Consider the following 24982-nt stretch of genomic DNA (forward strand, 5'->3'; position numbering starts at 1 on the left):
TTAAGATGGATGAGTTTAAGGGAATGAGAATTACTGTTTCAGAAAAGGAAGAGCTCTGGAAAGTGTATACACAATGAAGTTTCTAGTTCTAATTTATTTATTTTGGTTTTGGGTCTATACCTGTCTGTACTCAGGGGTTGTGCCTGACTCTGAACTCAGGAATCCCTCCTGGCAGCCTTGGCAGACCCATATGGGATGCCAGGAATTGAACCTGAGTCAGCCGTGTGCAAGGCAAATGCCCTCCCTGCTGTACTGTCTCGCCAGCTCAGTGTAGTTCTAATTTTAGTTTAGTTTTTTTTTTTTTTTTTGGCTTTTTGGGTCACCCCAGCGATGCTCAGGGGTTACTCCTGGCTTTGCACTCAGGAATTACTCCTGGCGGTGCTTGGGGGACCATATGGGATGCCGGGGATCAAACTCGGGTCGGCCGCGTGCAAGGCAAACGCCCTACCCGCTGTGCTATCGCTCCAGCCCCAGTTCTAATTTTAATAGATTGGAAAGGAAAGACCTAAGAATCTGTAGGCAGTCTTTTTTTTCACTTTTAACTTTTAATCTCAGCTTTTTATTCTGAGGCTATACTCTGCAGAGATCCCTGCTGGCCAAGGACATCTTTCTGTCCTCCCCAGAAGACCCCTGATAAAATGCTTTGGTTCCCCACTGCCCCACCTCTTCCTGGCAATTTTTTTTTTTTTTAGATATTAGGGCCAGAGAGATGACTCAGAAAAATTTGAGTTTATGCTTTGCATGCTGGAGGCTCGGGTTTGGTCCCCAGTACCTCCAGAGTGCCCTCAAAGCACAGAGACAGAAGTAGCCTTTCCCCCAGTTCTTGACAGGTGTGAGCCCAAAGTAAGAACTAAAAATTTAATCTCAATTTTAACTATAGGAATGTTGGATTTTTTTCTGTTTGTTGTTGTTGTTGCTTTGGGGTCATATCCAGTGGTGCCCAGGGCTCTCCTGGCTCTGCACTCAGGAATTATTCCTGGCAGGGCTCAGAGGACCGAATATAGTCCCAGGATTCAAACCTGGGTCAAGTGAGTTAAGGCAAGCTCCCTACCCACTGCACTAGCTCTCACTCCTGAATGTTGGCATCTCTGTTTTGTTGTTGTTTGTTTGGCTTTTTGAGCCATACCCAGCAATGTTCGGGGGCTACTCCTGGCTCTGCACTCCGGAATTACTCCCGGTGATGCTCAAGGAACCATATGGGATGCAGGCGGTCAAACCCAGGTTGGCTACATGCAAGGCAGGCGCCTTTCCTGCTGTACTGTCACTCCGGCCCCCTGATCCTTGGATGGTGCTTCTAGTCGGCCTGGGTTTTGTCTTTCCATTGGAAGCAGTTGGTCATGCAATTTCTGTCTTAAAACCGTATCTTACTCTCTTTTGTTTGGGTTTTGGACGACTTCTGGAAGTACTTGGGGGCTACTCTGTGGTTCAAGCATTGAACCTGGGCTGCTCCGTGCAAAGCAGGCGTTCCCACGCTTCGCGCCATCTCTCCGGCCCCTGATTAGAGTCTTTCATGAGCGGCTAGTGAGAGGAAGACTCAAGAGACTTGCTCTGGAGTCCGAACCCTGCAGGTGCTTGTGAATAATTCCGCACTGTTGCCTTTTGCTCAGCTGGTCTCTGTCTAGACTTCCCTTCCCCTCCCCTCCCCCTTGAAAACCCAGAAAAAAGAATTTTGAGGTGACTAGAATTGAGTTGAAAGAGTTTCTGAATAGACTGTTATTTTCCCTATTGTTAGTCTTGTGTGGGTTTGGAATGGAAAGATCTTAATGAACCCAAAGAATTCAAATAAAGGTTCCCCTCCCCCCCACCTTCTCCTTGTGTTTCTATCATTTTGAATTTGCCTATTGGTGATAAGTGTTCTGCCTGTAAGCTTTGACATATTTTTAAAAGTTTTGGCGGAGAGTTCGAACAGAAGGTCCTTGCTTGCACCCAACCCATGTTCGTTCCCAGGCACCCCAGATGGTCCCCTGAGCACTGCCAGGTATGGCTCTTGTGGCCCTGAACACCACTGGGGTGGCCATAGTGGCCCCCAGCACTGCTCGGCCTTAGCATGGACTCCAGACTCTCTGTGCACTCTTTGGGGGCCTCATCTTCTCCACACCCAACCCCCCCCATAAAGTTGGTTAAGCCCCAGCCCCTGTCTCAGGGGAGGTGGGAAATGAGGATGGCCTGCCAGCCTGTCAGTCTCCTGGTAATCAGTGTGGCCAGGGGCCAGGGTTGCTCATGGTTTCTGTTTCCTTTGCAGGTATATGAGTGACCTAAAGCTGCAAAAGAAGACGGAGAGAGAGCAGTGCCAGCTGCGAGCAGGGCAAGGATGCCAATTCCTCCTCCCCCTCCGCCCCCGCCTGGGCCGCCTCCGCCTCCCAGCTTTAATCAGGTGGGCAGCCCCCACCCCTCATTCAGTATTCTAGATTTGCCCACCCAGAATTCTTCCTCTATAAATCCAGTTGGTTTTTTGTTTGTGTTTTGGTTTTGGGCTTTCTGAGTCTCACTCCTGGCTCTGTATTCAGGAAGTACTCTTGGTGGTGCTTGGGGAACCATATGGGGTGCCGGGGATTGAACTGGGTCAGCTGTGTGCAAGGCAAATTGTAATATTGCTCCAGGCCGCCAGCGTTTGATTTTTTTTTTTTTTGGTTGTTTTTGAGCCATACCTGGTGGTGCTCAGGACTTTCTTCTTTCTGACTCTGTGCTTAGGAATCTCTCCTGGCGGTGCTTGGAGGACCATATGGGGTGCTGAGGACTGAACCTGTATTCAGTGACATGCGAGGCAGGCGCCCTACTTGCGCCAAACTCTCACTTCAGCCCTTACAGCTCTGTTTGTAACACCCTAAAGTTTGGTCCTAGTATCAATGGATACTTATGGCTTCCTAGTATAAAGTAGCATCTTGTTTTGTTTTGAGGCCACACCCAGCAATGCTCAGGGCTTATCCTTGGCTCTGCATTCAAGGTGGTACTTGGGGAACTATATGGGATGCTGGGGATCGAACCCTGGTTGGCCATGTATGAGGCAAGTGCCTACCTGCTGTACTATCTCTCCTGCTCTATAAAATAGCATATTTAAAGACATGTGGTGAAGGAAGATGTAGAACAGTCTTTCCTCTTTAGATCTGATTTCGAAAGGTCTTCTAAGGACCATAAAGAGGCCAGAGAGATAATCTAGCGGGTCTGGCACTTGCCTGGCACGTGGCTGACTCAGGTTTGATCCCCAGCATCTCATATGGTCCCCTACGCACTGCCAGGAGTGATTCCTGAGTGCAAAGCCAGGAGTAACCCCTGAGTACTGCTGGGTGTGACCCCTAAACAAAACTGAGCAAGAAAAGAAAAAGAATCACATTGGCTTGTCTTGTTCTGTTTTCTGGTTCAGTCTAAATGGAAATTTTATTTGTGTATGTGTGCGTGAGAAAGTATTACTACTTAAGACGAAGGTAGTGTAAGAGGTGAAACTTGGGGGACAGGCTGAGGCAAGGGCTTAAATGTTTTTCCTCGTGATGACGGGAAGGTGTTGAAGTATTTTAGCCAAGAAATAACTGGATAGGGTTTTTACTCGAGAGGTTCTCTTAACAGTGTAGACAGGGGACTCGGATTGAGGCCAGGCACAGGAGGTCAAGACTAGAGACAAGAGACCAAGGGTTGAGTGACAGTATAGTATGGAGGGCTTTATTGGCGTGCACACTGCCAAACCCCATAACACAGGGTTTTTCTTTTTTTTTTTTTCTTTCTTTTTGGGTCATACCCGGCAATGCACAGGGGTTACTCCTGGCTCTTCACCAGGTCGGCCGCGTGCAAGGCAAACGCCCTACCCGCTGTGCTATCGATCCAGCCCCCACCACAGGGATTTTTAAACCCTGCCAGGAGTAATGCCTGAGCACTGTGAGACCCTAAAATAAAAAAAAAAAATTAAAATCGGGAGGATAAATGATCTTGAGAATACCAGTCGGGTCAGCATTCAAATCTCAGCCGTGCATTTAAGTCATGTGATGTTAACTTTCCTAAGCCTTCATTTTCTTATCTTAGGAGTGGGAAGTCTGCTTCTTGGTGTCATTCAGAAGATAGTCTGAAGAGGGAGACAATAGGGCACCATGTGCGTTGAGGGAAGGTGTGTCAGTTTGGCTTCTTGCTTTCCTGTTTACCTGGTAAAGTAAGTTTCTTAGTGCAAGAGCTTGTGAAATTACACAGCTTTGGACGCACACTTTTCAGATGGGTAATGATGACCTCATCCCATAGGGATAGTTTGGGATTTAGTTCTGTTGTCGTCATCATTGTTGTAGAGCGTGGGGACCCAGCAGCACCAGGTATTGTTGCTGATGAGGTGCTGGTTAGACAGGGGCGTTGACCCAGGACCTCACATGTACCGGGCATTCCGTGCTCTGCCACTGGTGCCAGATCCCGTCTCTGTTTTAGGTTTAAGTGAGATTTTGTGGTGATGTGCTTAGCACAGTGCCTGAGGTACACGTCTCAGGGACTCAGCAAATGTCTGCCTTGATGGTGAGGATAACATATAAAGGACATAGCACACGAGCCTGGCACATCATAGGTACTAGGTAAGCAGTAGTGTAGACCAGGGCGGGAAACATCCATGTAAGGAAGGCCTGCAGCGTCATGTGGTCTAGCCCTGGGACCTGACTGGACAGCCAGGTAGGTTTCTCAGGGGCAGCTGTCTCATGTATTGTCTGGCCTGCAAACGTCAGAAGTACCCACACGGAGCTGGAGAGATAGCATAGCAGATCGGGCACTTGCCTTGTACACAGTTGACCTGGGTTCAATCCCTCGCAAGCCATGTTCCTTCATATGGTCCCCCCATAACTCTCCCCAATAACAATAATATCCAAACAGCCCTTGGTAGAAAAAAGGTTGTCAGCCGTGGCGTCAGCCTCTGTAGAGTTCTTGAATCGGAGAGATACACCCTTCACAGGGTGAGCCAGGAGGGGTGGTATGGGAGGAATGACAGGGAGTGAGTGGAATACCATTCATTTCGGCCCTTTGTCCAGGCTTTGCTGAAGGCTGTTTCCCTCTCCCTCCAGGCGAGCACAGAGCCGCCCAAGCTGAGCAGGGAGGAACAGCGGGGCCGCGGGGCTCTCCTGCAGGACATCTGCAAAGGGACCAAGCTGAAGAAGGTGACCCACATTAACGACCGCAGTGCTCCCATCCTCGAGAGTGAGTGAGCTTTCTCCCCTGGGGTTGGCCTGGACACTCGGCCAACGTGTCGCTTTGGTTGTCGGGCCTTGAGTGTCCCAGCGCGGTCCTTTGGGAGTGTTTCCTGTGGCTGTTCCTTCACTATCTTCTCTTCACTCTCTTCTTCCTCACACTCGAGAGATTCCTTTCTGACCTTTCGGAAGCGTTCTTGGATCTCAGATAACCCTCTCCAGCTCTAACACGAGCTGGGTATTTCTTGGCTTTTCTCTCTGGAGCTGCCATACCTGGGAATTGGCCTTCGGGAACATGTGATTCTTTTATAATTGCCACAAATATCCAGTCTGATAAATCTTTGGGGTGTTAGCTCATACATGAGTCAAAAAAAGTAAGTTTTTCTAATTTTCATTTTTGTTGGGGCTCCCAAGAACTGCCCTGAGGCGTCATGGGCCCCTCTAGGCAGTGCCTGGCCAACTGGGCTGGTAATTCAATGCAAGGGCCCAAAGATGATGCCCAGTGGACCCTGCAGTGTTGGGGTTTTCCTGTGCACCCCTGGTGGTGCTCTGGGGCCTCCAGGGCTGCTTGGGGACCAGGGACTGGGGATCAAGCCAGGTTCGACTGCCTGCAAGCCTTGTATTGTCTCTCTGACTCCTAACTTTTTTTGTTTAATGGAGTCACAGCCAGCAGTGCTGGAGCCCACCAGGGGTACACAAGGGGATCATGAGGTGCCTGGGGTCAAGTGGAAGGCCTCATGCGTGCTTTACCCTGAAGCTGTCCCTCATCCATATATTTGTGTGTGTGTATACATACACACACACACACACACACACACACATATATATATATATATATATATATATTTTTTAATAAACAAAAGCAGGGGTTTTTTTGGGGTTTTTTTGTGTGTTTGTTTTTTTTTGCAAAGTTAAAACCCAGGCAGAGGAGGGGTTTCTCTTCAGCACTGATTTGGTCACGAAGTGAAAGCTCTTTGGTGTGTGTTCTAGAACCCAAAGGGAGTGGTGGTGGTTATGGCTCCGGAACTGCGGCCCTGCAGCCCAAAGGACCTCTCTTCCAGGGCGGCGTGCCCAAGCTCAGGCCCGTGGGCACCAAGGACATTGCAGGTAACGCGTGTGTTCGCGTCTAGGTGTTCCCTAAGCGGGTCGCTACTCTGCTCCCCGGCGGGCAGGATGTGGTTGGGGCGTGATGTGGGGGCAGAGGGGAGTTAGAGCCAGATACAGAAAGGCCGAGGGGCCGGGTCAGGCTTTGGGGCGGCCTCTCGGTGGGTCTGAGCCTGGAGCGAGAGGAGAGGCCACGTTGCCGCGCCCAGGCACCCCGGGCCTGGGGGACGTGGACATCCTGAGGGAAACGCTCTAGCTCTGCTGACCCAGTGCTGTCCCGTGTGTTTGTAGAGAACCTGGCTGGGAAGCCCACCCTGCAGGCCCCCAGTGCTCGAGCTGCTGCCCCCCGGCCCCCCGTGTCAGCAGCCGGCGGGCGCCCTCAGGATGACACGGAGAGCAGCCGCGCCTCCCTCCCCGAGCTCCCCCGGATGCAGAGACCCTCGCTGCCAGACCTCTCTCGGCCCAACAGCACCAGCAGTAGCGGCATGAAGCACAGCTCCTCCGCCCCGCCGCCGCCACCGCCAGGGCGCCGGGCCAATGCGCCCCCCACCCCTCTGCCCGTGCACAGTGGCAAAGGCCCGGCCTACAACAGGGAGAAGCCCTTGCCGCCCACCCCCGGACAGAGGCTTCACCCGGGCCGCGAGGGGCCTCCGGCTCCACCCCCCGTGAAGCCACCTCCTTCCCCTGTGAATATCCGAACCGGACCAAGTGGCCAGTCTCTGGCTCCTCCGCCGCCGCCTTACCGCCAACCTCCAGGGGTCCCCAACGGGCCCTCCAGCCCCACGAACGAGTCTGCCCCGGAGCTGCCACAGAGACACAATTCTTTGCATAGGAAGACACCAGGGCCTGTCAGAGGCCTGGCGCCTCCTCCACCCACCTCAGTGTCCCCCTCTTTACAGAGTAACAGGCCGCCCCCCCCAGCCCGAGACCCTCCCAGTCGGGGAGCAGGTAAGTGCCGACAAGCGCTCCCCTCCCCATAAGTTTGAGAGTTGACTTTTATTTTCACCCTCTTCCCCAAAGCTCCTTCATTGATGGGAAAGCGTGAGATACTCAGGAGGTGTATTGAATGTCAGAGGGTCGTTAAATACGTAAGATAAGCATATTACCTCCACCCGCTTCCCCCAACAATGTCCCGTTGTCTTGAGCAATTGGTCAAAAATAAATAGGTGAGTGGCACCAGAGCGATAGTACAGCGGGTAGGGCGTTTGTCTTGCATGCAACCAACCCCAGTTTGATCCCTGGCATCCCCTATGGTATCCCGAGCACTAACAGGAATAATTCCTGAGTGCTGAGCAAGGAGTAACCCCTGAGCATCACTGGGTGTAGACTTTCCCCAGAAAATTAAATAGGCCAGGGATGTACCCCAACATCAGGGCACTTTACTTGCCTTTGATGTGTAAGGCCCCGGGTTCAATCCCTGGCACCACCAAAAGCCAAAACACAGTATATCTAAATATATATAGCGGGGCTGGAGCAATAGCACAGCGGGTAGGGTGTTTGCCTTGTACACAGCTGACCCAGGTTTGATCTCCGGCATCCCATATGGTCTCCTGAGCACCGCCAGGAGTAATTCCTGAGTGCAGAGCCAGGAGTAACCCCTGTGCATTGCTGGGTTTTGGGCCCCCCCCCCGCCGCCAAAAAAAAAAAAAATATATATATATATATAGAGAGAGAGAGAGAGAGAGAGAGCGCACGCGTAGATGCTTCCAGGAAACAAGGCAGAGGGCTAGGCAGTGCATGTTTTTTTTGTTTGTTTTTGTTTTTTTGCTTTTTGGGTCACACCCGACAATGCACAGGGGTTACTCTTGGCTCATGCACTCAGGAATTACTCCTGGCGGTACTCGGGGGACCATATGGGATGCTGGGAATTGAACCCGGGTTGGCCGAGTGCAAGGCAAAAACCCTACCGGCTATGCTATTGCTCCAGCCCCAGGAGTGCATGTTTTGTGCACGTGGAACCCTGGGTTTGATCCCTGGTACTACATGGTCTCCTGTACACCGCTGAAACCAAAAAAGAAAAGAAGACACAGCAGAGAAGGGAGATAGGGTATTGAGGGGGGGAAGGGAGGGAAGAAGGTCGGGGGGAGGGAGAGAGAGGCGGGAGGCAGAGGTTGAAGGCAGAGGTGTTGGCTCACACCCAGTGGTATTCAGAAGCTATTCCTGACTATTTAGAATTCTAAACTAGGGTCATGCCCGGCATAGTCATTTACAAGGCCCATGTATAACTTCCTGCACTCTTTCTCCAGTCTGTGATTATAGTTTAAGTTGAGGGATTGGGGGTGAGATAGGGTAGTGTCAAGGAAGGCTTACCCACTATACCATTGCTTTAGCCCCACCAGTTTGTTTTTGATTTTGTTACTCTGTTTTTCGGTCACTACCTAGCATGCCAGGCTCTGCACTCTGGAATTACTCCGGGAGATGCCCGGGGCATATGGGATGCCAGGGTTCGGGTTGGCCACATACAAGGCAGGTGCCCTGTCTGCTATACTATCCTTTCCAGCCCCAGTTTACCTTTTTAAAAGATCACCAGCCTAGCTGTCAGAGAGATAGTACAGTGGATAAGGTGCTTGCCTTGCACGCAGCAGACCCAGGTTTAATCCCCAGCACCTTTGTAAGGCCCCTCAGACACTATCAGGGGTGATTGCTGAGTTTAGAGTCGGGAGTAAATGCTGAGCACTCCTGGATCACACACACACACACCACCCAACATATGAGCACTCCTGGATCACACACACACACACACACACATACCCCACACCCAACACATGAGCACTCCTGGATCACACACACCCAACACACACCCAACACACACACCCAACATCTTATAACCTGGGTTGGCCACATGCAAGGCAAGGACTTGTCCCATGGCCACACATAAACACACACACACACGCACACACACCACCTTATAAGCCCCTTCAAAAACTACAAGGGGTGATTACTGAGTTCAGAGTCGGGAATAAATGCTGAGCACTACTGGATGTGAGACACACAACCCGCCAGCTTACACACACACACACAACCCACCAGCTTAGACACACACACACACACACACACCACCACCACCACCACCACCACCACTACCAGCTTAGCTATTATGAACAGATTGCAAAGGAATAAGAGTGGCAAAAGGAGGGCCGGAGCGATAGCACAGTGGGTAGGGCATTTGCCTTTCACGCGGCCGACCCAGGTTCGATCCCCAGCATCCCATATGGTCCCCCACGCACTGCCAGGAGTAATTCCTGAGTGCAAAGCTAGGAGTAACCCCTGAGCATCGCTAGGTGTGACCCAAAAAGCAAAAAAAAAAAAAAAAGTGGCAGAAGGAGACCTCCGAAGGAGACTATTGTTGGAACTGGACAGATGGATAGGACTATCAAAAGTTTGGGGGGGAGATAGGTGCTCAGTTTGGGACAATTAAAGTCAATTTTTTGTTTTTTGGTTCTTTCGGGTTTTGTGCCACACCTGGAGGTGCTCAAAGCTTACTCCTGACTCTGCACTCAAGGTTTCACTCCCAGAGGGACTCATGACTTGGGCGACCACATGTGGTGCCGTGGCTCGAACCTAGGTTGGCCACATGCAAGGCAAGGACTTGTCCCAGCTTGTTAAGTTGAGAGTGCCTACAGCACTTCCAGGAAGAAATATGAGTGACCACATCCGGAGTTCCAGGGAGAGGGTTGGGCTCAGAAGAGAAAGTGAGTGGAACTGAAAACCCCACGTGCTAGGTGTGACTGGCTCAAACTGAATGTCCATAAGGTCCTGAGGCCGTTGGCCCTCCTGCCTTTGCGCTCAAGGGAGGTAAGTTAAGCAGAGGATCCAGAAAGACCTTAGAGAGGGACGGAGGGAGCTGGAAAGAGGGAGGGAGGGGAGAGCGCCTGCCTCCGCTGGGCCCTTGGAGGCAGGTGGGCAGGTGAGTTGTAGAGTGACTTTGTTCTGGCAGCTTGGGAGCCCTTTATTGTGACCACCCCCCCAGCCGCTCGGGACTCCTGTGACTAGTGGTGCAGGGTGAAGGTGAGAGTGCTTGGGTGGCCGCAAGAGCACAGGAAAGACAGGAACTGGAGAAGGCAACTCGGTGAGAACTCGGTAAGGAGGAGTTTGCCGTCAGGGCAGCCGGGAGGCAGGCAGATGGAATGTTTGCTGGAGGAACATGTGGGCGTAGGGGTCCCCCCGCCCCCCACCGTGCAAGATGGGAGATAGTTCCATCTCTTGTGTCTGTGCCGATGGAATGATACTCAGGAAGAGTTGTCCGAGTAATGTTCTTGCAAAGGCAAGGAGTAGAAATCTGACCCTTAGGTAATGTTGACCTTTGGTAAAGATGAGAGTCCAGATAATTATGACATCCATCGGAAAGGAGGGAAGTAGAGTCTATCAACAGAAGTGGGTCAGTGGGGGCTGGAGCATGGCACAGAGGGTGGGGTGTTTGGCTTGCACGTAGCCAACCTGGGTTCCACCCCCAGCATCTCATAGGGTCCCCGGAGCACTGCCAGGAGTAATTCCTGAGTTCAGAGCCAGGAGTAACCCCTGCCCATTGCGGGGTATGACCCAAAAAGGAAAAAAAAAAAGTCAATGGTTGTGGTAGGAGCATGTGGGCCTGGTGGTTCACAACATGCTTTGGCCTGGTGGTGCCAGAGGCCCTCGGGGCCATACCTGGCAGTCCTGTGGGGGAAACGTGGGATGGGGGGGGTGCAGCTGAGCCTCACATGTCAGACATGGGTGTGTTCTTCCCTGGAGCCCTGGAGAGGGAGATTTGGAGGCAGACAGAAAGGGCCAGAGATGCTTAGACTGAGTTGTGTGGGAGAGAGAAGGGACTCGGGGAAGGTGCCAGGCCTAGCAGCCCCTCAGAAGACCCACTCGAGATCGGGCCCATAGGCTGCCTGTGAGGCCGGCACCTCATGTGCGCTCCGTGTCTGCAGATACTTCTGAGGGATAGAATATGTGTGACCAGGGCTAGTGGCCGGGATTGTAGCTCATTGTTCCAACACTTGGCCTTGTGATCGCTTGTGAGGCCCCGCGTTTAATACCCAGAGATTGCAAAACAAAATACATTACCCCCCTCCCCACAAGAAAAAAATCCTTGTTAGCCAGGGTTTGTTGGAGTGTGTATGTGAAGCGCTTGAGAAGTCCTGTGTCCACCCAAGGATCATGAAACAAATCACCCCCCCTCAGCCACCCCCGCCCCGCTCCCCCAAAATCCATGCCAGCCAGCATTAGCATGTGTGTGTGCATGTGTGCTGTGCCCAGCGGTGCCGAGGAGTTATTCACTGTTGGTTCTGGGGACGAATCTGGGGTCGGTCACCTGCAAGGCAAGTGCGATAACTCCTATACTTTCTGTCTGGCCCAGGGTTCGTGTTTTTTAGGCACGTGTGACTCTTAAGGGGGAGAGGGAGGTGGAGGGATTAGGGTTGTGTGGAAGGGAGTAATTGTTGCAGTGGGCCGTGGTATTAAACTGGGTGAGGAGGGGATTAAGGAACCCTGAAAAAAGTAGAAGTTGTGTAATGGTTTTATAGACTGGCTTGACTGAAATTAGAGCTTGAGGAAGGCAGACCAGGTCAGCTCTCTCAGCTCTGTGGCCCCGCATCCTAGATCAGTGGACTTCGAGCCACATCCCGCAAAGATGGCTTTGCAGCTTTTTCCTGTGAACAGTCCCAGTAGGTACTGATCATTGATTAGGAGGCTGTGTTACCTGAAGCAGTGTAAAAGCCTGTTATCTATATGTGCTTGTTAGGTAACAGCTTTGCATTCTGCGAGCAGGCACTTGTGCAGCAGATAAGGTTTGAAATTCTTTTTTTTTAACATAGGGGTTTCTTTTAAGGTTCTTTTTTTGTTTTTGTTTTTTTGGGTCACACCCTGCAATGGACTGAGGTTACTCCTGGCTCTGCACTCAGGAATTACCCCTGGCGGTGCTCAGGGAACCTTATGGGATGCTGGGAATCGAACCCAGGTCCAGGTCGCCGCATGCAAGGCAAACGCCCTACCCGCTGTGCTATTGCTCCAGCCCCTCTTTTAAGGTTCTTTGTGTGAACACAGAGTTTGGGATGACTCAAAGGGTGTGAGCGCATGCTTCCTGTGTGGGAGCCATGTTCAGCCCTGGCACAGCGTGATCTCCCAGCACCTCCAGGTGTGGCTTCACCCCCTGAAGGGAGACCCTGTACACGAACAGAGTCTGGCCTTTCTGACCCCATCCAGGAATGGAAGTGAAGAAAGGTGCGATTCTGTGGGTTGAGCTGAGGAGTTTTTAAATGTCTGCCATGGGCCAGCAAGCGTGTTCAGGGGGTTGTGCGCACACACCCCAGGTAGGGCCCCCAAATGAAAAAGATCACTCGGTTTGCTTCTTCATCTTCGATTGCTTTTCACAGAACTCCCAGGGGTGGTTGTAAAAGAAGCCCTGTATGAAATGCCGTGTAAACTCAAGCATATTCATGGCTTTATGCAAAGGACTTCCAGCCTGTTCAGGGACTTTTTATTATTTTCTTCTTTTTTTAAAGAGAATTGATGTTACCGCCTTTTCCTCAAAATTGAGATTATCATGATAGTAAGAGGACATTTCCCACCCCAAAGTTGGTTTTTTTTTTTTTAACTAGTTGTTTCTTAGGGTTCAATTTTGTCACACGACAGGATAGTTTATTTTTCTTATTTTTGTCTTGGGGCCACACCCAGTGATGCTCAGGGTTTACTGCTGGCTTTGCTCAGGAATTACTCCTGGAGGTTCTTGGGGGACTACATGGGCAGCCGGGGACAGAACCCAAGTCAGCCAGCCACGTGCAAGACAAACTGCTCCCTGCTGTAACTGCCTCTCTAGCACTTGACAGGATCTTAAAGCTGGATCTGGCAGAAGCGCTCAGCCTTGACTAGATCTGCAGTACCTGGCTGGGGTGACCGGGGTGGGGGGCGGGGAGGCACTGAGGCTGCCAGGCAGATCATACTTATTTTTTTCTTGTTTTTGGGGCCACACCCCACTGTGCTCAGTAATTACTCCTGGCTCTGGGCTCAGGGATCATTCCTGATGTGCCCAGGGGATCATGTGATGCTGGGAGTCAAACCTGGGCCTCTTGCACAAAGAGCTTGTGTTCAGCCCTTGGAGCTGTCTCCTTTGCTCTGTCTGTCCAGATTGCTCTGATTCCTGCCGCCTGCCTGGCTCTAGTGCACTTTGCTAATCCTGTCTTTCTCTCCCTCACCCTGCCCTGCGGGTAGGGACGAATTCTCAGGGCTCTGAGAAATCTGAGCTTTCAGGGAACTATTTCTAGGATAACCTGAAAGAGCTGTCTGTGGCTTGAACAGTTTGGTTTGGTTTTTCTGCTTTTTGGGTCACACCTAACTATGCTCAGGAGTTTCTCCTGGCTTTGCACCCAGGGATTACTCCTGGTGGTGCTAAGGGACCTTATGGGATGCTGAGGCTTGAACAGAACCCAAGTTAGCTTGCATGCAAGACAAACGCCCTACCCAAACGCCCTACCAGTTGTTGTATCGCTCTGCTCCCGGTTTCAGCAGTTTTGTAATGAAAACAAGACTCAGAGAGTTCTATAATTATTTCCTCTAATGGCCACTATCTGTACTTAAATAAGACCTCGAAAAACGTTGACGGGGCTGGAAAGATAGCACAGCAGGTAGGACTTTTGCCTTGCACAGGGCTGACCCGGGTTCAATTCCCAGCATCCCATATGGTCCCCCGAGCATCGCCAGGAATAATTGCTGAGTGCAGAGCCAGGAGTAACCCCTGTGCATCGCCGGGTGTGACCCAAAAAGAAAATAAAAAAAGCGGCATTCTGCATGCATTACAGGAGTGGAAATGAGCTGGACTTCCGGATCTGGACTCCTTGTCTGTGTTTGTAGTCTCATTGCTCTTACTTGCTTAACTGCAGCTTCTCCCTGGAGATTCTGAGAGTTGTTCAGGAGGAATAGTAGATGTATTACTGAAACAATTAAGCCATGCAATCTTCCTGTGTGCTCTCTTTGGGTAACAGCTATTCCCTGGACATGGCCTGGATTCCAGAGATAGCCTCATTCCATCTCACGAGGTTGTAAATTTGTTGCCGTGAGATACACACACACACTTGTGGTTAAGTATGAGAAGCATAGTGGAAACAGCAGGTGTATGCTGGGTGTAATTCTATTAGCTCTGTGACCTTAGATAAACCTGAGTTTCCTCATTGGTGAAATGGGAATAACAACACATATTTTGCAAGGGTGACTATAAGAACTGCTTAAGATTTAATACTTGAAGGGTGAAGGGGCTGGAGCAATAGCACAGTGGGTAGGGCGTTTGCCTTGCACGCAGCCGACCCGGGTTCAATCCCCAGCATCCCATATGGTCCCCTGAGCACCACCAGGAGTAACTCCTGAGTGCAAAGCCAGGAGTAACCCCTGTGCATCACCAGGTGAGACCCAAAAAGCAAAAAAAAAAAAAAAAAACTTGAAGGGTGAAGGCTTAAGCTTAATCCCTAGTACCTGATCACCCCTTAGAGATAATATAATGAGCTCAGGACAGTTTTTTTTGTTTTTGTTTTTTTTTTCCGATTTTTGGGTCACACCCAGCGTTGCACAGGGGTTACTCCTGGCTCATGTACTCAGGAATTACTCCTGGTGGTGCTTGGGGGACCATATGGGATGCTGGGAATGGAACCTGGGTTGGCCGCATGCAAGGCAAACGCCCTACCCGCTGTGCTATCACTCCGGCCCCCAGGACAGTATTTTTTATCAGGATATCTAAGAATGTAGCTGTTGGGGCTGGGGACAGGGCTCAGTGGTGGAGCAGACAGCTTGCAATGCGTGAGGCTCTGTGTTCAATCCCCAGCACCAAGAAGGGAAAAAGAGAGCTGCTATTATTGTGACCGGTGTAAACAATGGAAGTAATGCAATTCCAGTCATTCCTCCAGACTTGCTTTTGATATTACCTCCTACATTGTGGCAGATATTTGCTCTTCACGGGTGTATTTGAGTTTTGAAGATGACCCCAAAGTAGAGTCAGATGTCAGTACAGAGGAGAGTGGTCATTTAGCAGGGAGGGCATTTGCCTTGCACTTGGCCAACCTGGGTTCGATTTCTAGCACCTTAAGCCCATCAGGAGTGATCCTTGAATGCAGAGCCGGGAGCAACCTCTGAGCACTGTCAGGTGTGGTTACCCCGCCAAGAAAGAGATAGGTACAAATATTTCTATTGGTGCTTGGTGTGGAGCAACTTTAGAAGTGAGATGTGACTATCATCTGATTATATTTATGTATCTGTCTATAAACTAGTTTGGAGCAATTCTGCAGCTCCCAATTTTTGACCAACAAGATTGTCAGTGGAGGTATGAGACTTCAGCAGAAGAACCTACTACACATATTTGAAAAATTACTGAATTTTTAAAATTTTTCTCTCTTTTCATTTTTTTTGGGGGGTCACACCCAGTGATGCACAGGGGTTAGGCTCTGCACTCAGAAATTACTTTTGGCGGTGCTTGGGGAACCATGTGGGATGCTGGGGATCAAACCCGGTTGGCCGAGTGCGATAGAGATAGAGTGATAGAGTACTGTCACTCCGGCCCTGAAAAATTACTGAATTATTTTAACCTACAAAGTGTTAAAATCAGTGACACAGCCTTGAGAAAGCCAAGGCTTGGATCTAGGGCTGGAGCAATAGCACAGCGGGTAGGGTGTTTGCCTTGCACGCAGCCGACCCAGGTTTGATTCCCAGCATCCCATATAGTCCTCTGAGCACCGCCAGGAGTAATTCCTTAGTGCAAAGCCAGGAGTAACCCCTGTGCATCGCCGGGTGTGACCCAAAAAGCAAAAAAAAAAAAAAAAAAAAAGACTCGGATCTAGAAGATGGAATTGCATTGCAGGCCTAGATGAGCTCTATTAGTGCTAATCTAGTCCAGGAAGGGTAACGTGGGGAAACCCCAAGAGCAAAGCACGTGCCCTTCAGTTTATTCATGAGCCCCGTGCTGAGTTCAGGACTGCACACTGCTCTGACTTAGCTCTACTGTGTGCCAGGGAAGAGGCACGTAAGTGGAGTAGAGTGCTCAGGAGAGACAGAAGTAACAGTGGAGGGGTGCCAGGAGGAGGAGCGGGTCACCAGACCTAGGTAGTAGGTTTCTGGGTGAGAAAGGATAGTTCGTGCGACCCAGCGAGCCTGGGAACTAGGGAATCGAAACTTTATGATGTAGGAAGTGCAAAGCCCTCGAGAAAAACAGAGCAAGTATTTCGGGGAGATTAGTGAGTTGGTGGTATGCAGATTGAATTGCAGGGTAAGAGATTAGAAACACAGAGAACATTGGGGAGGATTTTTTTTTTTTTGCCTTAAACTTAATAGGAGAAGGCCCTGAATTAGAATTGTGGAGGAAGGCATGGAAAAGCAAGCAGAAAGATCAAGTGAAGGGATGGGTAGGGTTCTCATCCCTGTCATGGGAATTGGAAAAGGCTTACAGATTTTTTTTGTTCTGTTTTGTTTTGGCGCCAGACCTAGCAGTGTGCAGGACTTTCTCCTGGCTGGCTCGGGTGTGTGTATGTGGATTTGGAGGGGGTGGGGGGTGTATGGGATGCTGGAGATCGAATCCCAGTCAGCCACGTGCAAGGCACTCCCTGCTGTACTATTGCTCCGGCCGGCCCCAAAGGATTATAGATCTATTTGGAGCCTTGCATCTGAGAGACAGATAATGCAGTTGAAGAGATTGGGCGGCAGTGGGGGAGACGAATAAGGTACTTACCATCCCACCCAGGCATTCAAACCCCTCACCATCTCTCCTGCCTCTGCCTCTGAAACTAACTGCCTTGCATTTTCCTTGCAGCCCCTCCACCTCCACCACCCATGATCCGAAATGGGGCCCGGGACGCACCCCCTCCCCCTCCACCATACCGAATGCATGGGTCAGAATCCCTGAGCCGAGGAAAACCCCCGCCTCCGCCTTCCAGGACGCCAGCTGGGCCCCCACCTCCACCCCCCCCACCCCTGAGGAATGGCCACAGAGATTCCATTACCACTGTCCGGTCCTTCTTAGGTAAGTAGCAGGCTCTGTTGCTCTTGGAGTTCCCATGGGGCCCGCAGCGTGAGGTGGCCTTCCATCGTGGAGGTACCTCTCTTGACTTTACCCTCGACTCCTCAGGCCCAGGGCTTTCCTTAGGTGACGTCTCCACACGCTGGTGCATCGTGCTCCCTCAGAAGCCACTCTCGCTCCCCAGGGATAGCTTATTGTGCTGAGTTTTAGGTGTGAGACCGTCCACTCTATTCAGACAGGAACTCTGTATTTTCTGTGAAAGGAGGGGACCTTTTTTAGCACTGTAAAGATGAAGCAAAATACTGTATTGGTATTTATCTGGTTGTTCAAAGCCACTAACGAGCTGTACTCATTACTTTGAAGAAGTCACTTCGCCTCTCTGGGCCTCACTTCCATCCTCTGTGGAATGGAGAGACTGACTGACCCGCAGGAGAGTATCAGCTTTTAACTTTTCCCAAGTTGTGATTGAGGCTTAGACCCCACCTAGGTGATTGTGACTCGGGGCTGGAGACCCAAGCAAAGGTTGTCCAGGCCGTCCTTGTTAGGCCTGGCTTGAGAACCCCAGGAAGATCAGTATAGACCCTTTAGGCCCAGTATTCTAGATTCTGTGATGGTTGATTCTTCTCCACTCTTGCTCCAGTCTGTTTTAGTAGGCGAGGAGCAGGGCTTTTCTTTGAAGGTATCCTTTGGAACGTGACGGAACCATATCCACAGAACATTTGAGCCGTCAGCACCAGAGAGTTAGCATAGGTGGTAAGGGGTATTGCCTTGCATACGGCTGACCCCAGTTCAATTCCTAGCACCGTATGTGGTTCTCCAAGCACTTCAGGAGTGACCCCTGAGCATTATCAGGTGTCACCCAAAACTCACCCCTCAAAAAAAAAAAAGAATATTTAACCTGCAAATGGAAGGGCACGGGAAATAGGAGTGGGGGGTCCATGAGGTGACTGTGCAAGCCGTGTTGCAGGAGGAAACGAGTGACGTGGTTAGAGCTCTTTCTGGCTGGTGACAAATGTTCTCATTTTAGTTGAGTTTCTGCCAGTTTGTGAATCCACTCGGCTGGTTTCCCTGGTGATAATCTATAAGATGACTGTGGCTCTGAAAAACATCTATATTTCTGCTCGCACGCAAACAACTGGGCTCCTTTCCCGTTACATGCCTGCTTTGGGGTGGAAAAATTGCAAGAATCAGTTCAAAGCCTCATTCCTTAATCTAAACCTCGGACCATATCCTTTGTGAATACAGGAGTGACTTTGCTGCCCTGACAAACCGTGGTTTAGTGAGCAAAGCACCCCCCTGGGGAATCTCAGTGTGGGGAGTGGTGCCTGTAATACACATCAGGAAGGGAGCCAGCTGCATGCGGCTGTTCTCCAGGTTCGATCCCCAAGCCTCCCAGGACTGATTCCTGAGCACAGACCCAGTAGGAAGCCCTGAACAAGCCAGGTGTGGCCTCAACCCCCACCATCACCCCCCTGCTTACCACCTAAAAAAGGGGGGGACCAAAGAGATAGAACAACAGACAAGGTATTTGCTGACCCAGGTTTGATCCTTGGTACCCCACATGGTCCCACGAGCCCTCCAGGACTGATCCCTAAGCACAGAGCCAGAAGTAAGCCCTGAGCGCTATCGGTGATATGCTCACAAACAAAAATCAGCAGTGAGTGCGGGGGACAGAGGGTCTGAGTGGCACAGAGGTGCAGAGCTGTCTGGGAGCATAAGTGGAAATATGCATTAACACTCTTCCTTCTGCAGATGATTTTGAGTCGAAATACTCTTTCCATCCGGTGGAGGACTTTCCCGCTCCTGAAGAATACAAACACTTTCAGAGAATATACCCCAGCAAAACAAACCGAGGTGAGAAGAGTAGTCATAAAGACTCTGGGGGCTGGGGCGTTTGCTTTGCAAGCTGACCCGGGTTTGATCCCCAGCATCCCTTATGATCCTCCGAGCATTACCAGGAGTAATTCCTGAGTGCAGAGCCAGGAATAACACCCCTGTGCATCACCGGGTGTGACCCCCCCCCAAAATTTTTTTTTTCAAAATCTTTTTGAAAGGGCTTGGGGCCAGAGAGATAGTACAGCAGGCAAGGCACTTTCTGTTTTGGTGGGGGTGTGGGGGTGCTGAGAGACAGACAGCCCATGAGCACCACCAGGAATAAGTACTATCCTCACCACCCACCCCTCAAAAAAAAGTCTTCCCATCGTCACAGGGAACGTGGAATCGTCGTGTTTTTCTGTGGGGGAAACTTGCTTCTCTTCATCCTCATTTTCTTGGCCAGAACAACAGCAAATGTTGAAACTCCTTTCAGGAGCCTGGCTCGTTGCAGGAGTGTTCGGGTTGTCAGGGCCTCGCGTCTGTAATTTTTCTTTCCCTTGGGATGTTTTGCAGCTGCCCGTGGAGCCCCACCGCTGCCACCCATTCTCAGGTGAGGCCTGGCGTGGTCCTGTTCCTCAGGAAAAGAGCGGAGCCTCTCCTCCCTCAGCGGTCCCTGCCACCCCGCAGCCCTGCATGAGCGCTCCCCGCGTGTTTCGCCAGTGCACCCGCCCCCTAGACTCCAGGCGTCCTCCCGCCCACCTCCATCTATGCATCTTGTCTCTGGATTGGGGGATCAGACTCCGGGGGAGACGGGCCGCAGACCCTGCCCCCGCCGCTCCTCCCGCAAGTCCTGCCGGCCAGACGAGGACGTGCTTCCCGCCTCTGCTTTCCTCTGGGGAAAGGTGCCTTGTTGAGATGAACTGACTCGCTGTCGGAGCAGGAGGGAGAGGGGCACCTCTGCCGCCACCTCCTGCTCGCCACAGGGAAGCTTGGGAGGGCCGTTGTCGTCTTCGTCGTCGTCATCATCATCGCCACCATCGTCGTCGTCATCCTCGGACCACCTCGTCCTCGGAGGCTGGCATGGCCAGGACCTGGGGCGATGGGCACGTGTCACGGGAACGGGAGAGGAGTTTGCCAAGAAGTGATCTGTTTTAAAGGTCGAATTAGGAGAAAGGGCAAGGAAATGGGTCTGCTTTATTTTGGTCTTGATCCCATTCTGTGTCTCCGCCCCGGGATAATGTTGGATATAAACACTAGATACTAATTGGCTGATCTAAGCATCAATAATATTAACTGGGAATCCTTGTAGAGCTAGTCAGTCCCACTTAAGCAAAGGGACCAGGAGCCATTTGAGTCCCCAGTCCCCTAGGGCTCCCCACCCCATCTCCTCAAGATGCTGAGGCTGAAGGAAGGAACAGCTCCCACGCCCCAAGCCAAAAGAGAAAAGCCACTTACATCCATTCCTCCCAGATTCCCAGGCCTCCGGACCAACTCTAGTGGGTGATAGGACAATCGGGCCTGGTCCCTGGCCTAAACGTTGACCTTGAGTCTGCCTGGCCCTGAAGACCACTGACCCTTTTGGTCCCATCCAGAAACTTCAGTTTCCAGGTTGGAAACTGACTCAGTGGTAGAGCACATGCCATAAGCCACCAGGGTTTGAACCCAGGGTGTGAGGCTCTGGGTTCTATTCCCGGCACTCCAAAAACAGGAAAACAGAACAACCCAACACTTCAGCCCCGATGGCTGCTCCAGGATGACAAGGGGAGGGTGAAGCCCCTTGTGGAAGGGGCTGGCTCTGTGAGCGACTTAAAAGTAATTCCTCATTTGAGTTCCTCTTCGTCCCTCCTTCATCCTCGCCTACCTGAACTACGGGGGTTAGTCCAGGGGGAAGAGCCGGGTAGGGAAGCTTCAAACCTAGTCCAAGGTCCCTCCGGGCCAAGAAGCGCTATGGCGTAGGTGAAGCGTTTCTGGGCCCTTGGGCCCCAGCTGCCCGCAGCAGTACATTGATTGACTTTCGGGGCCTCTTTGCTGAAGAGTGCAGGAAACACAGGTGCTCAGACTAGGTGGCTCTGGGCGTGGCTGGGGGGGCCAGCACGGAGGACTGGGTTGACTGCAGCCTTGCTGATCCTGGAGATGCTACAGACCTGGGAGGTAGGGCTGCCGGCTGCCGTAATGGTCCCTGAGAGAGAGCGGGACAGCCAGTCACAGCCTTTCACCAGCTGTGTCACAGGCGTGTGTTGGGGCTGCGGGCTGAGTCCCCAGGGCCTTCCTCTGCACGCTGAGAGAGGCCCGGCTCGGGTTTTCTGTGGAGGCCTTCCCTTCACCACCCCCTGGACCAATTGACTCTTGGCACAAATCACAGTTCGATCTGTCACCAAACTTATTATAATCATTGTTTTCTTCTTTTCTTTTTTTCCATTCCTATTTCCCAATGTTGGCAGTTCTCTCCCGGCAGTGCCCCCTCTTAAAGTGGCAGCACTGAGGGCGGGAAGCGAGTGGAGGGACTAGGAGAGAGGCCCAGACTCCGCAGCTGGGTCCCGGGCAGGTGCTGGCCAGGGCTGAGCCTGGACTGTGACGTCTTCCCATTTATTTTTGAAATGGGAGTTGATGCCTTTTGTACAACGTTATCAAAGTGTTGGTTTTTGTTCTCTTGACTCAAACATAGAGCATCACAAGAAGTATCACAAGTAAAAGCCAAACCCCAGCTTTCCAGTGGGGCCAACCCCTCCCTTCCCTCTGACCTGCTGCCCCGCCCCACCATTGACCCTGTCTTTGAACTGTGTCCCTTCGGGCTTGGTTGTTTTCATTTTCTCGGGGCCTCCTGCAAACAGGACTGGTTGTAGATCTAGCTAGGTGGAGCGTCTTCATAGCACATGGCGGACATAGCACCCCTTTAAATGTCTTTGCCTTATGCATCATTTGCTCCCTCTGTTAATGACAGATTTACGATCATGTATATTTACTATTGAAGAATGGGAATGTGATCCTCATGGTTAATGATCTATTTTTTACGTTGTAAAGAAGCTTATAATGGAGGTTTCAGGTGGACGAGCTGCAAGAGCACCAAAACTTCGAAGGCGACCTTTGACCTGCTTGTGGGAGCCTCATCTCTTCCGTGGAAGATGGGGCGGTCTCATGTTGAGGCTATTGCCCGATCCCCTTCATTCCCCGCAGCCTCTCCCGGAAGGAAGAGATGGTGCCGGGCGAAGCATCAGGAAGCGGTGTTAAGATTTCAGCCCCTGTGTGGGTTTGGTTTTATGATGTCTTTTTCCTTCGTGGGAAAAACTTTGCTAGTTGTTTTTTTTTTTACCGTCCTCTCTGGGAAGCAGGATCGTGGCCCCAGATTTTCCAGTGAGCTTGAGGCCCCTTTTTTCCCCTCTGTGGTCACCGAGCCTGGGTCCCAGTCCTTGGGTACTTTAGCTGTGGCCTTTTCTGTCCAGCTGCAGAGCCTGGGCCTGCCAAGTGCCCAGGGCTGCCCCACCCAGTGGGTCTAAGGCTGCTGTCTCCAGGAACTCACCCCCAATGCCACTCCCCTGCCCCCCAGCAGGCAGAGGCCAGGAGACTACACTGGCCACTGCCATGGGGGCTTCCTTTTACCCCCTGGCTTCCCAGCTTGACACCCAGACTTACCTCCAGGGAGAGGTGAGAAGAAATTGTAAATAGACTTGCTACAGAGCAACTCAGGGCTGGGGTATGTTTGAATTCTCCTGATCACTTGAAATAATTTGTAGACTGAGTGCTTATGGGAGTGGGGGGGGAGTGTGATTCCAGGGTCCGTCTGCAAAGTTATGGGGGGGGGAGTATAGGGCATCCGAGGTCCTTGCATGGCCCTACACTGGGCTGCCTGTCCTGGAAACCCAACCTCCGATCAGCTACAAATCGAATTCTTCACATTCCAGTTATAGTCTTTCCTCCCTGTTGAATCTCCGTCCAGCTACGTGGTCATGGGGGGCTTTCTGGAAGCCTCCCTAATGTAGGGAATGGAAGGCACGAGAACTCTGCTTTCAGGAGTCATCTCTTAAAAGCGAAACAAAAGGAAACTCTGACCACCTTCAAAACAGACAAAAACAAAACATAAAAGACTAATTGTTGAACTGCAAGAAGGGGTTGCTTCCATTTAACTCCACGTTCATTGTGCCTTTACTTGTGTTAGATTTCTGTGCTTGCTTCCTCTTTCCCTCTTTGAAGCAATTAAAATCTTCCTTGATGATTGCTGCTTCCTTCTTTTTCCTCTTGTTTCTGACAGTTTAGTGGGGGCCCCCCATTATCTTCAATCTCATTCCACTGGTGGCAGAGGGGCCCTCGGCTGCTTTTCTCACATCTGACGTATGTCCTTTTCCACATCAGCCAGCATGGACGTCATAGTCAACACTGAATAAAAGGCTAGCTAGAATGACACGTGTGTAGCGCGTGTGCGTGTATGTGTATGGCCGTCTTTGCATGTGGATCCATTGCTTTTAAAGAGATAATTTATTGTCTGATTTATTTTGACATTATACTCTTCGGTTACAGCGCTCCCGCTCCCAACTTAGCATTGATCCTAAACCTCCTTCCCCTGAAATTGTATAATCTGGTCTCAGGTTGGATTCTTTGGTACGATTCTTCTGAATGCTGTGCGGTTTTATTAAAACTTGTTTTAAAACAAAACATACCAAGAAAACAAATGACAACTTTGTACCCGTGTCTGGAATCCTGCCTCAGGTGGTGGCCTGGAGGGGGAAAAAAACTCAGAAGCTCGGGTTGATGAGTGGGTAGACTGAAGCACTCGGTAAAAGAAGTACATTGCTTTGGGCAGTCACGTCTGTGAGCTCCTCCCCTCCTAGGATTTTTGAAAGTCACGGTGGTGGTTAGGTGATGGTTACCCATTCTGATCGCATTGGTCATCTTCCTGCTTTGCCATCTCATGTCCCATTCCCCCATGTTTCAGGAACCCAAGCCCTTCTGGCCTCACGCCCATCCCTTGGTGTCCTTTAGAATTTTTTTTTTGTTCTCTGCTTGCCCGGCAGATTCTCACACTGCGGAGTAGAAACTCATGCGGGTGTACATTTTTTTGTGGGTGTTGGCTGGTTTCTTCATTCCTCTTTAGATCGGAATCTGGGCTGGCTTTCTCAGACTCTGATTTTAGGTGCAAAAACTAACCCAGACGGTCTCAGTGTACTGTGGTCAGCCAACATTAATCACCTCTAGGACTTAATGAGTGTAACTTGCACTTTCATCACTTGAAAAGGTCGGGATTGTTTCCCATCCTGATTCACCATGGGTGTGTGTATGAATCACTCACATAATAGATAGAAAAGCCCATCCGGGAGGGTGAAGGCGGGACGGGGGGAAAAGCCCTCCTTCCATTTTCATCCAGACTTGCCAGGTTGGCTGAGTTTCTGATTATTTGTCCATTGTTATTAATCTGATTAATAAACTACCTATTTATTGATTTGTTCCTCCTGTGACTTGAAAGCTGGAGATTGCGTAGATCAGCCTCACCTCCCTGACTCTCTGCTCCTGCAGGGAGCGTCCCTGCTGGTCCTATGGGGGCGGCTTTGCTAATCTCAGTATGCCGGTGCTGTGTGTGTTCCAGCAGGCAATGAGGACACCAGTTTGCCCTCTTGAATCATTACCGAGACATGGTTGCTTACGGGGAATGTGACTCTTCGTGTTTCCTGGCCCAGCCCAGCCCAGCCCAGCCTGACTGCAACTTCCAGCAAGGCAGCTGCCGATTGGCGACTTCCTGCTAAACTGAGATACAAACGTCAGAGGACTGAAGGTCCACCTCAGGATCTTAACTAACACCCAGAACATAAACATAACCATGGTGAAAGGTGGCACTGCAGACTATACCAGCGCCCGGACCAGCGATTTTTTGTTTGTTTGTTTGTGTTTTAAATTTTTTGCTTTTTGGATCACACCTGGCAATGCCCAGGGATTGCTCCTGGCTTTGCACTGAGGAATTACTCCT

General features: G+C 51.0%; 1 protein-coding gene across 4 annotated transcripts in view; it reads left to right on the plus strand.

Annotated features, from left to right (window-relative positions):
* Positions 1 to 24460, plus strand: part of WIPF2 (WAS/WASL interacting protein family member 2) — a 43225-nt gene extending 18765 nt beyond the window's left edge. For all 4 annotated transcript variants that reach the window (XM_055130714.1, XM_055130717.1, XM_055130716.1 and 1 more), the window contains 7 exons: positions 2243 to 2374; positions 5019 to 5151; positions 6132 to 6248; positions 6537 to 7193; positions 17008 to 17217; positions 18967 to 19068; positions 19603 to 24460. In XM_055130714.1, coding sequence (XP_054986689.1) covers positions 2312 to 2374; positions 5019 to 5151; positions 6132 to 6248; positions 6537 to 7193; positions 17008 to 17217; positions 18967 to 19068; positions 19603 to 19643 — 1323 coding nt within the window. In that variant the 5' untranslated portion in view covers positions 2243 to 2311 and the 3' untranslated portion in view covers positions 19644 to 24460. The remainder of the gene's footprint in view (positions 1 to 2242; positions 2375 to 5018; positions 5152 to 6131; positions 6249 to 6536; positions 7194 to 17007; positions 17218 to 18966; positions 19069 to 19602) is intronic.
* The last annotated feature ends 522 nt before the right edge of the window (positions 24461 to 24982 follow it).

Source organism: Sorex araneus, chromosome 3 (assembly GCF_027595985.1).
Source record: "Sorex araneus isolate mSorAra2 chromosome 3, mSorAra2.pri, whole genome shotgun sequence".
Taxonomy (NCBI): Eukaryota; Metazoa; Chordata; class Mammalia; order Eulipotyphla; family Soricidae; genus Sorex; species Sorex araneus.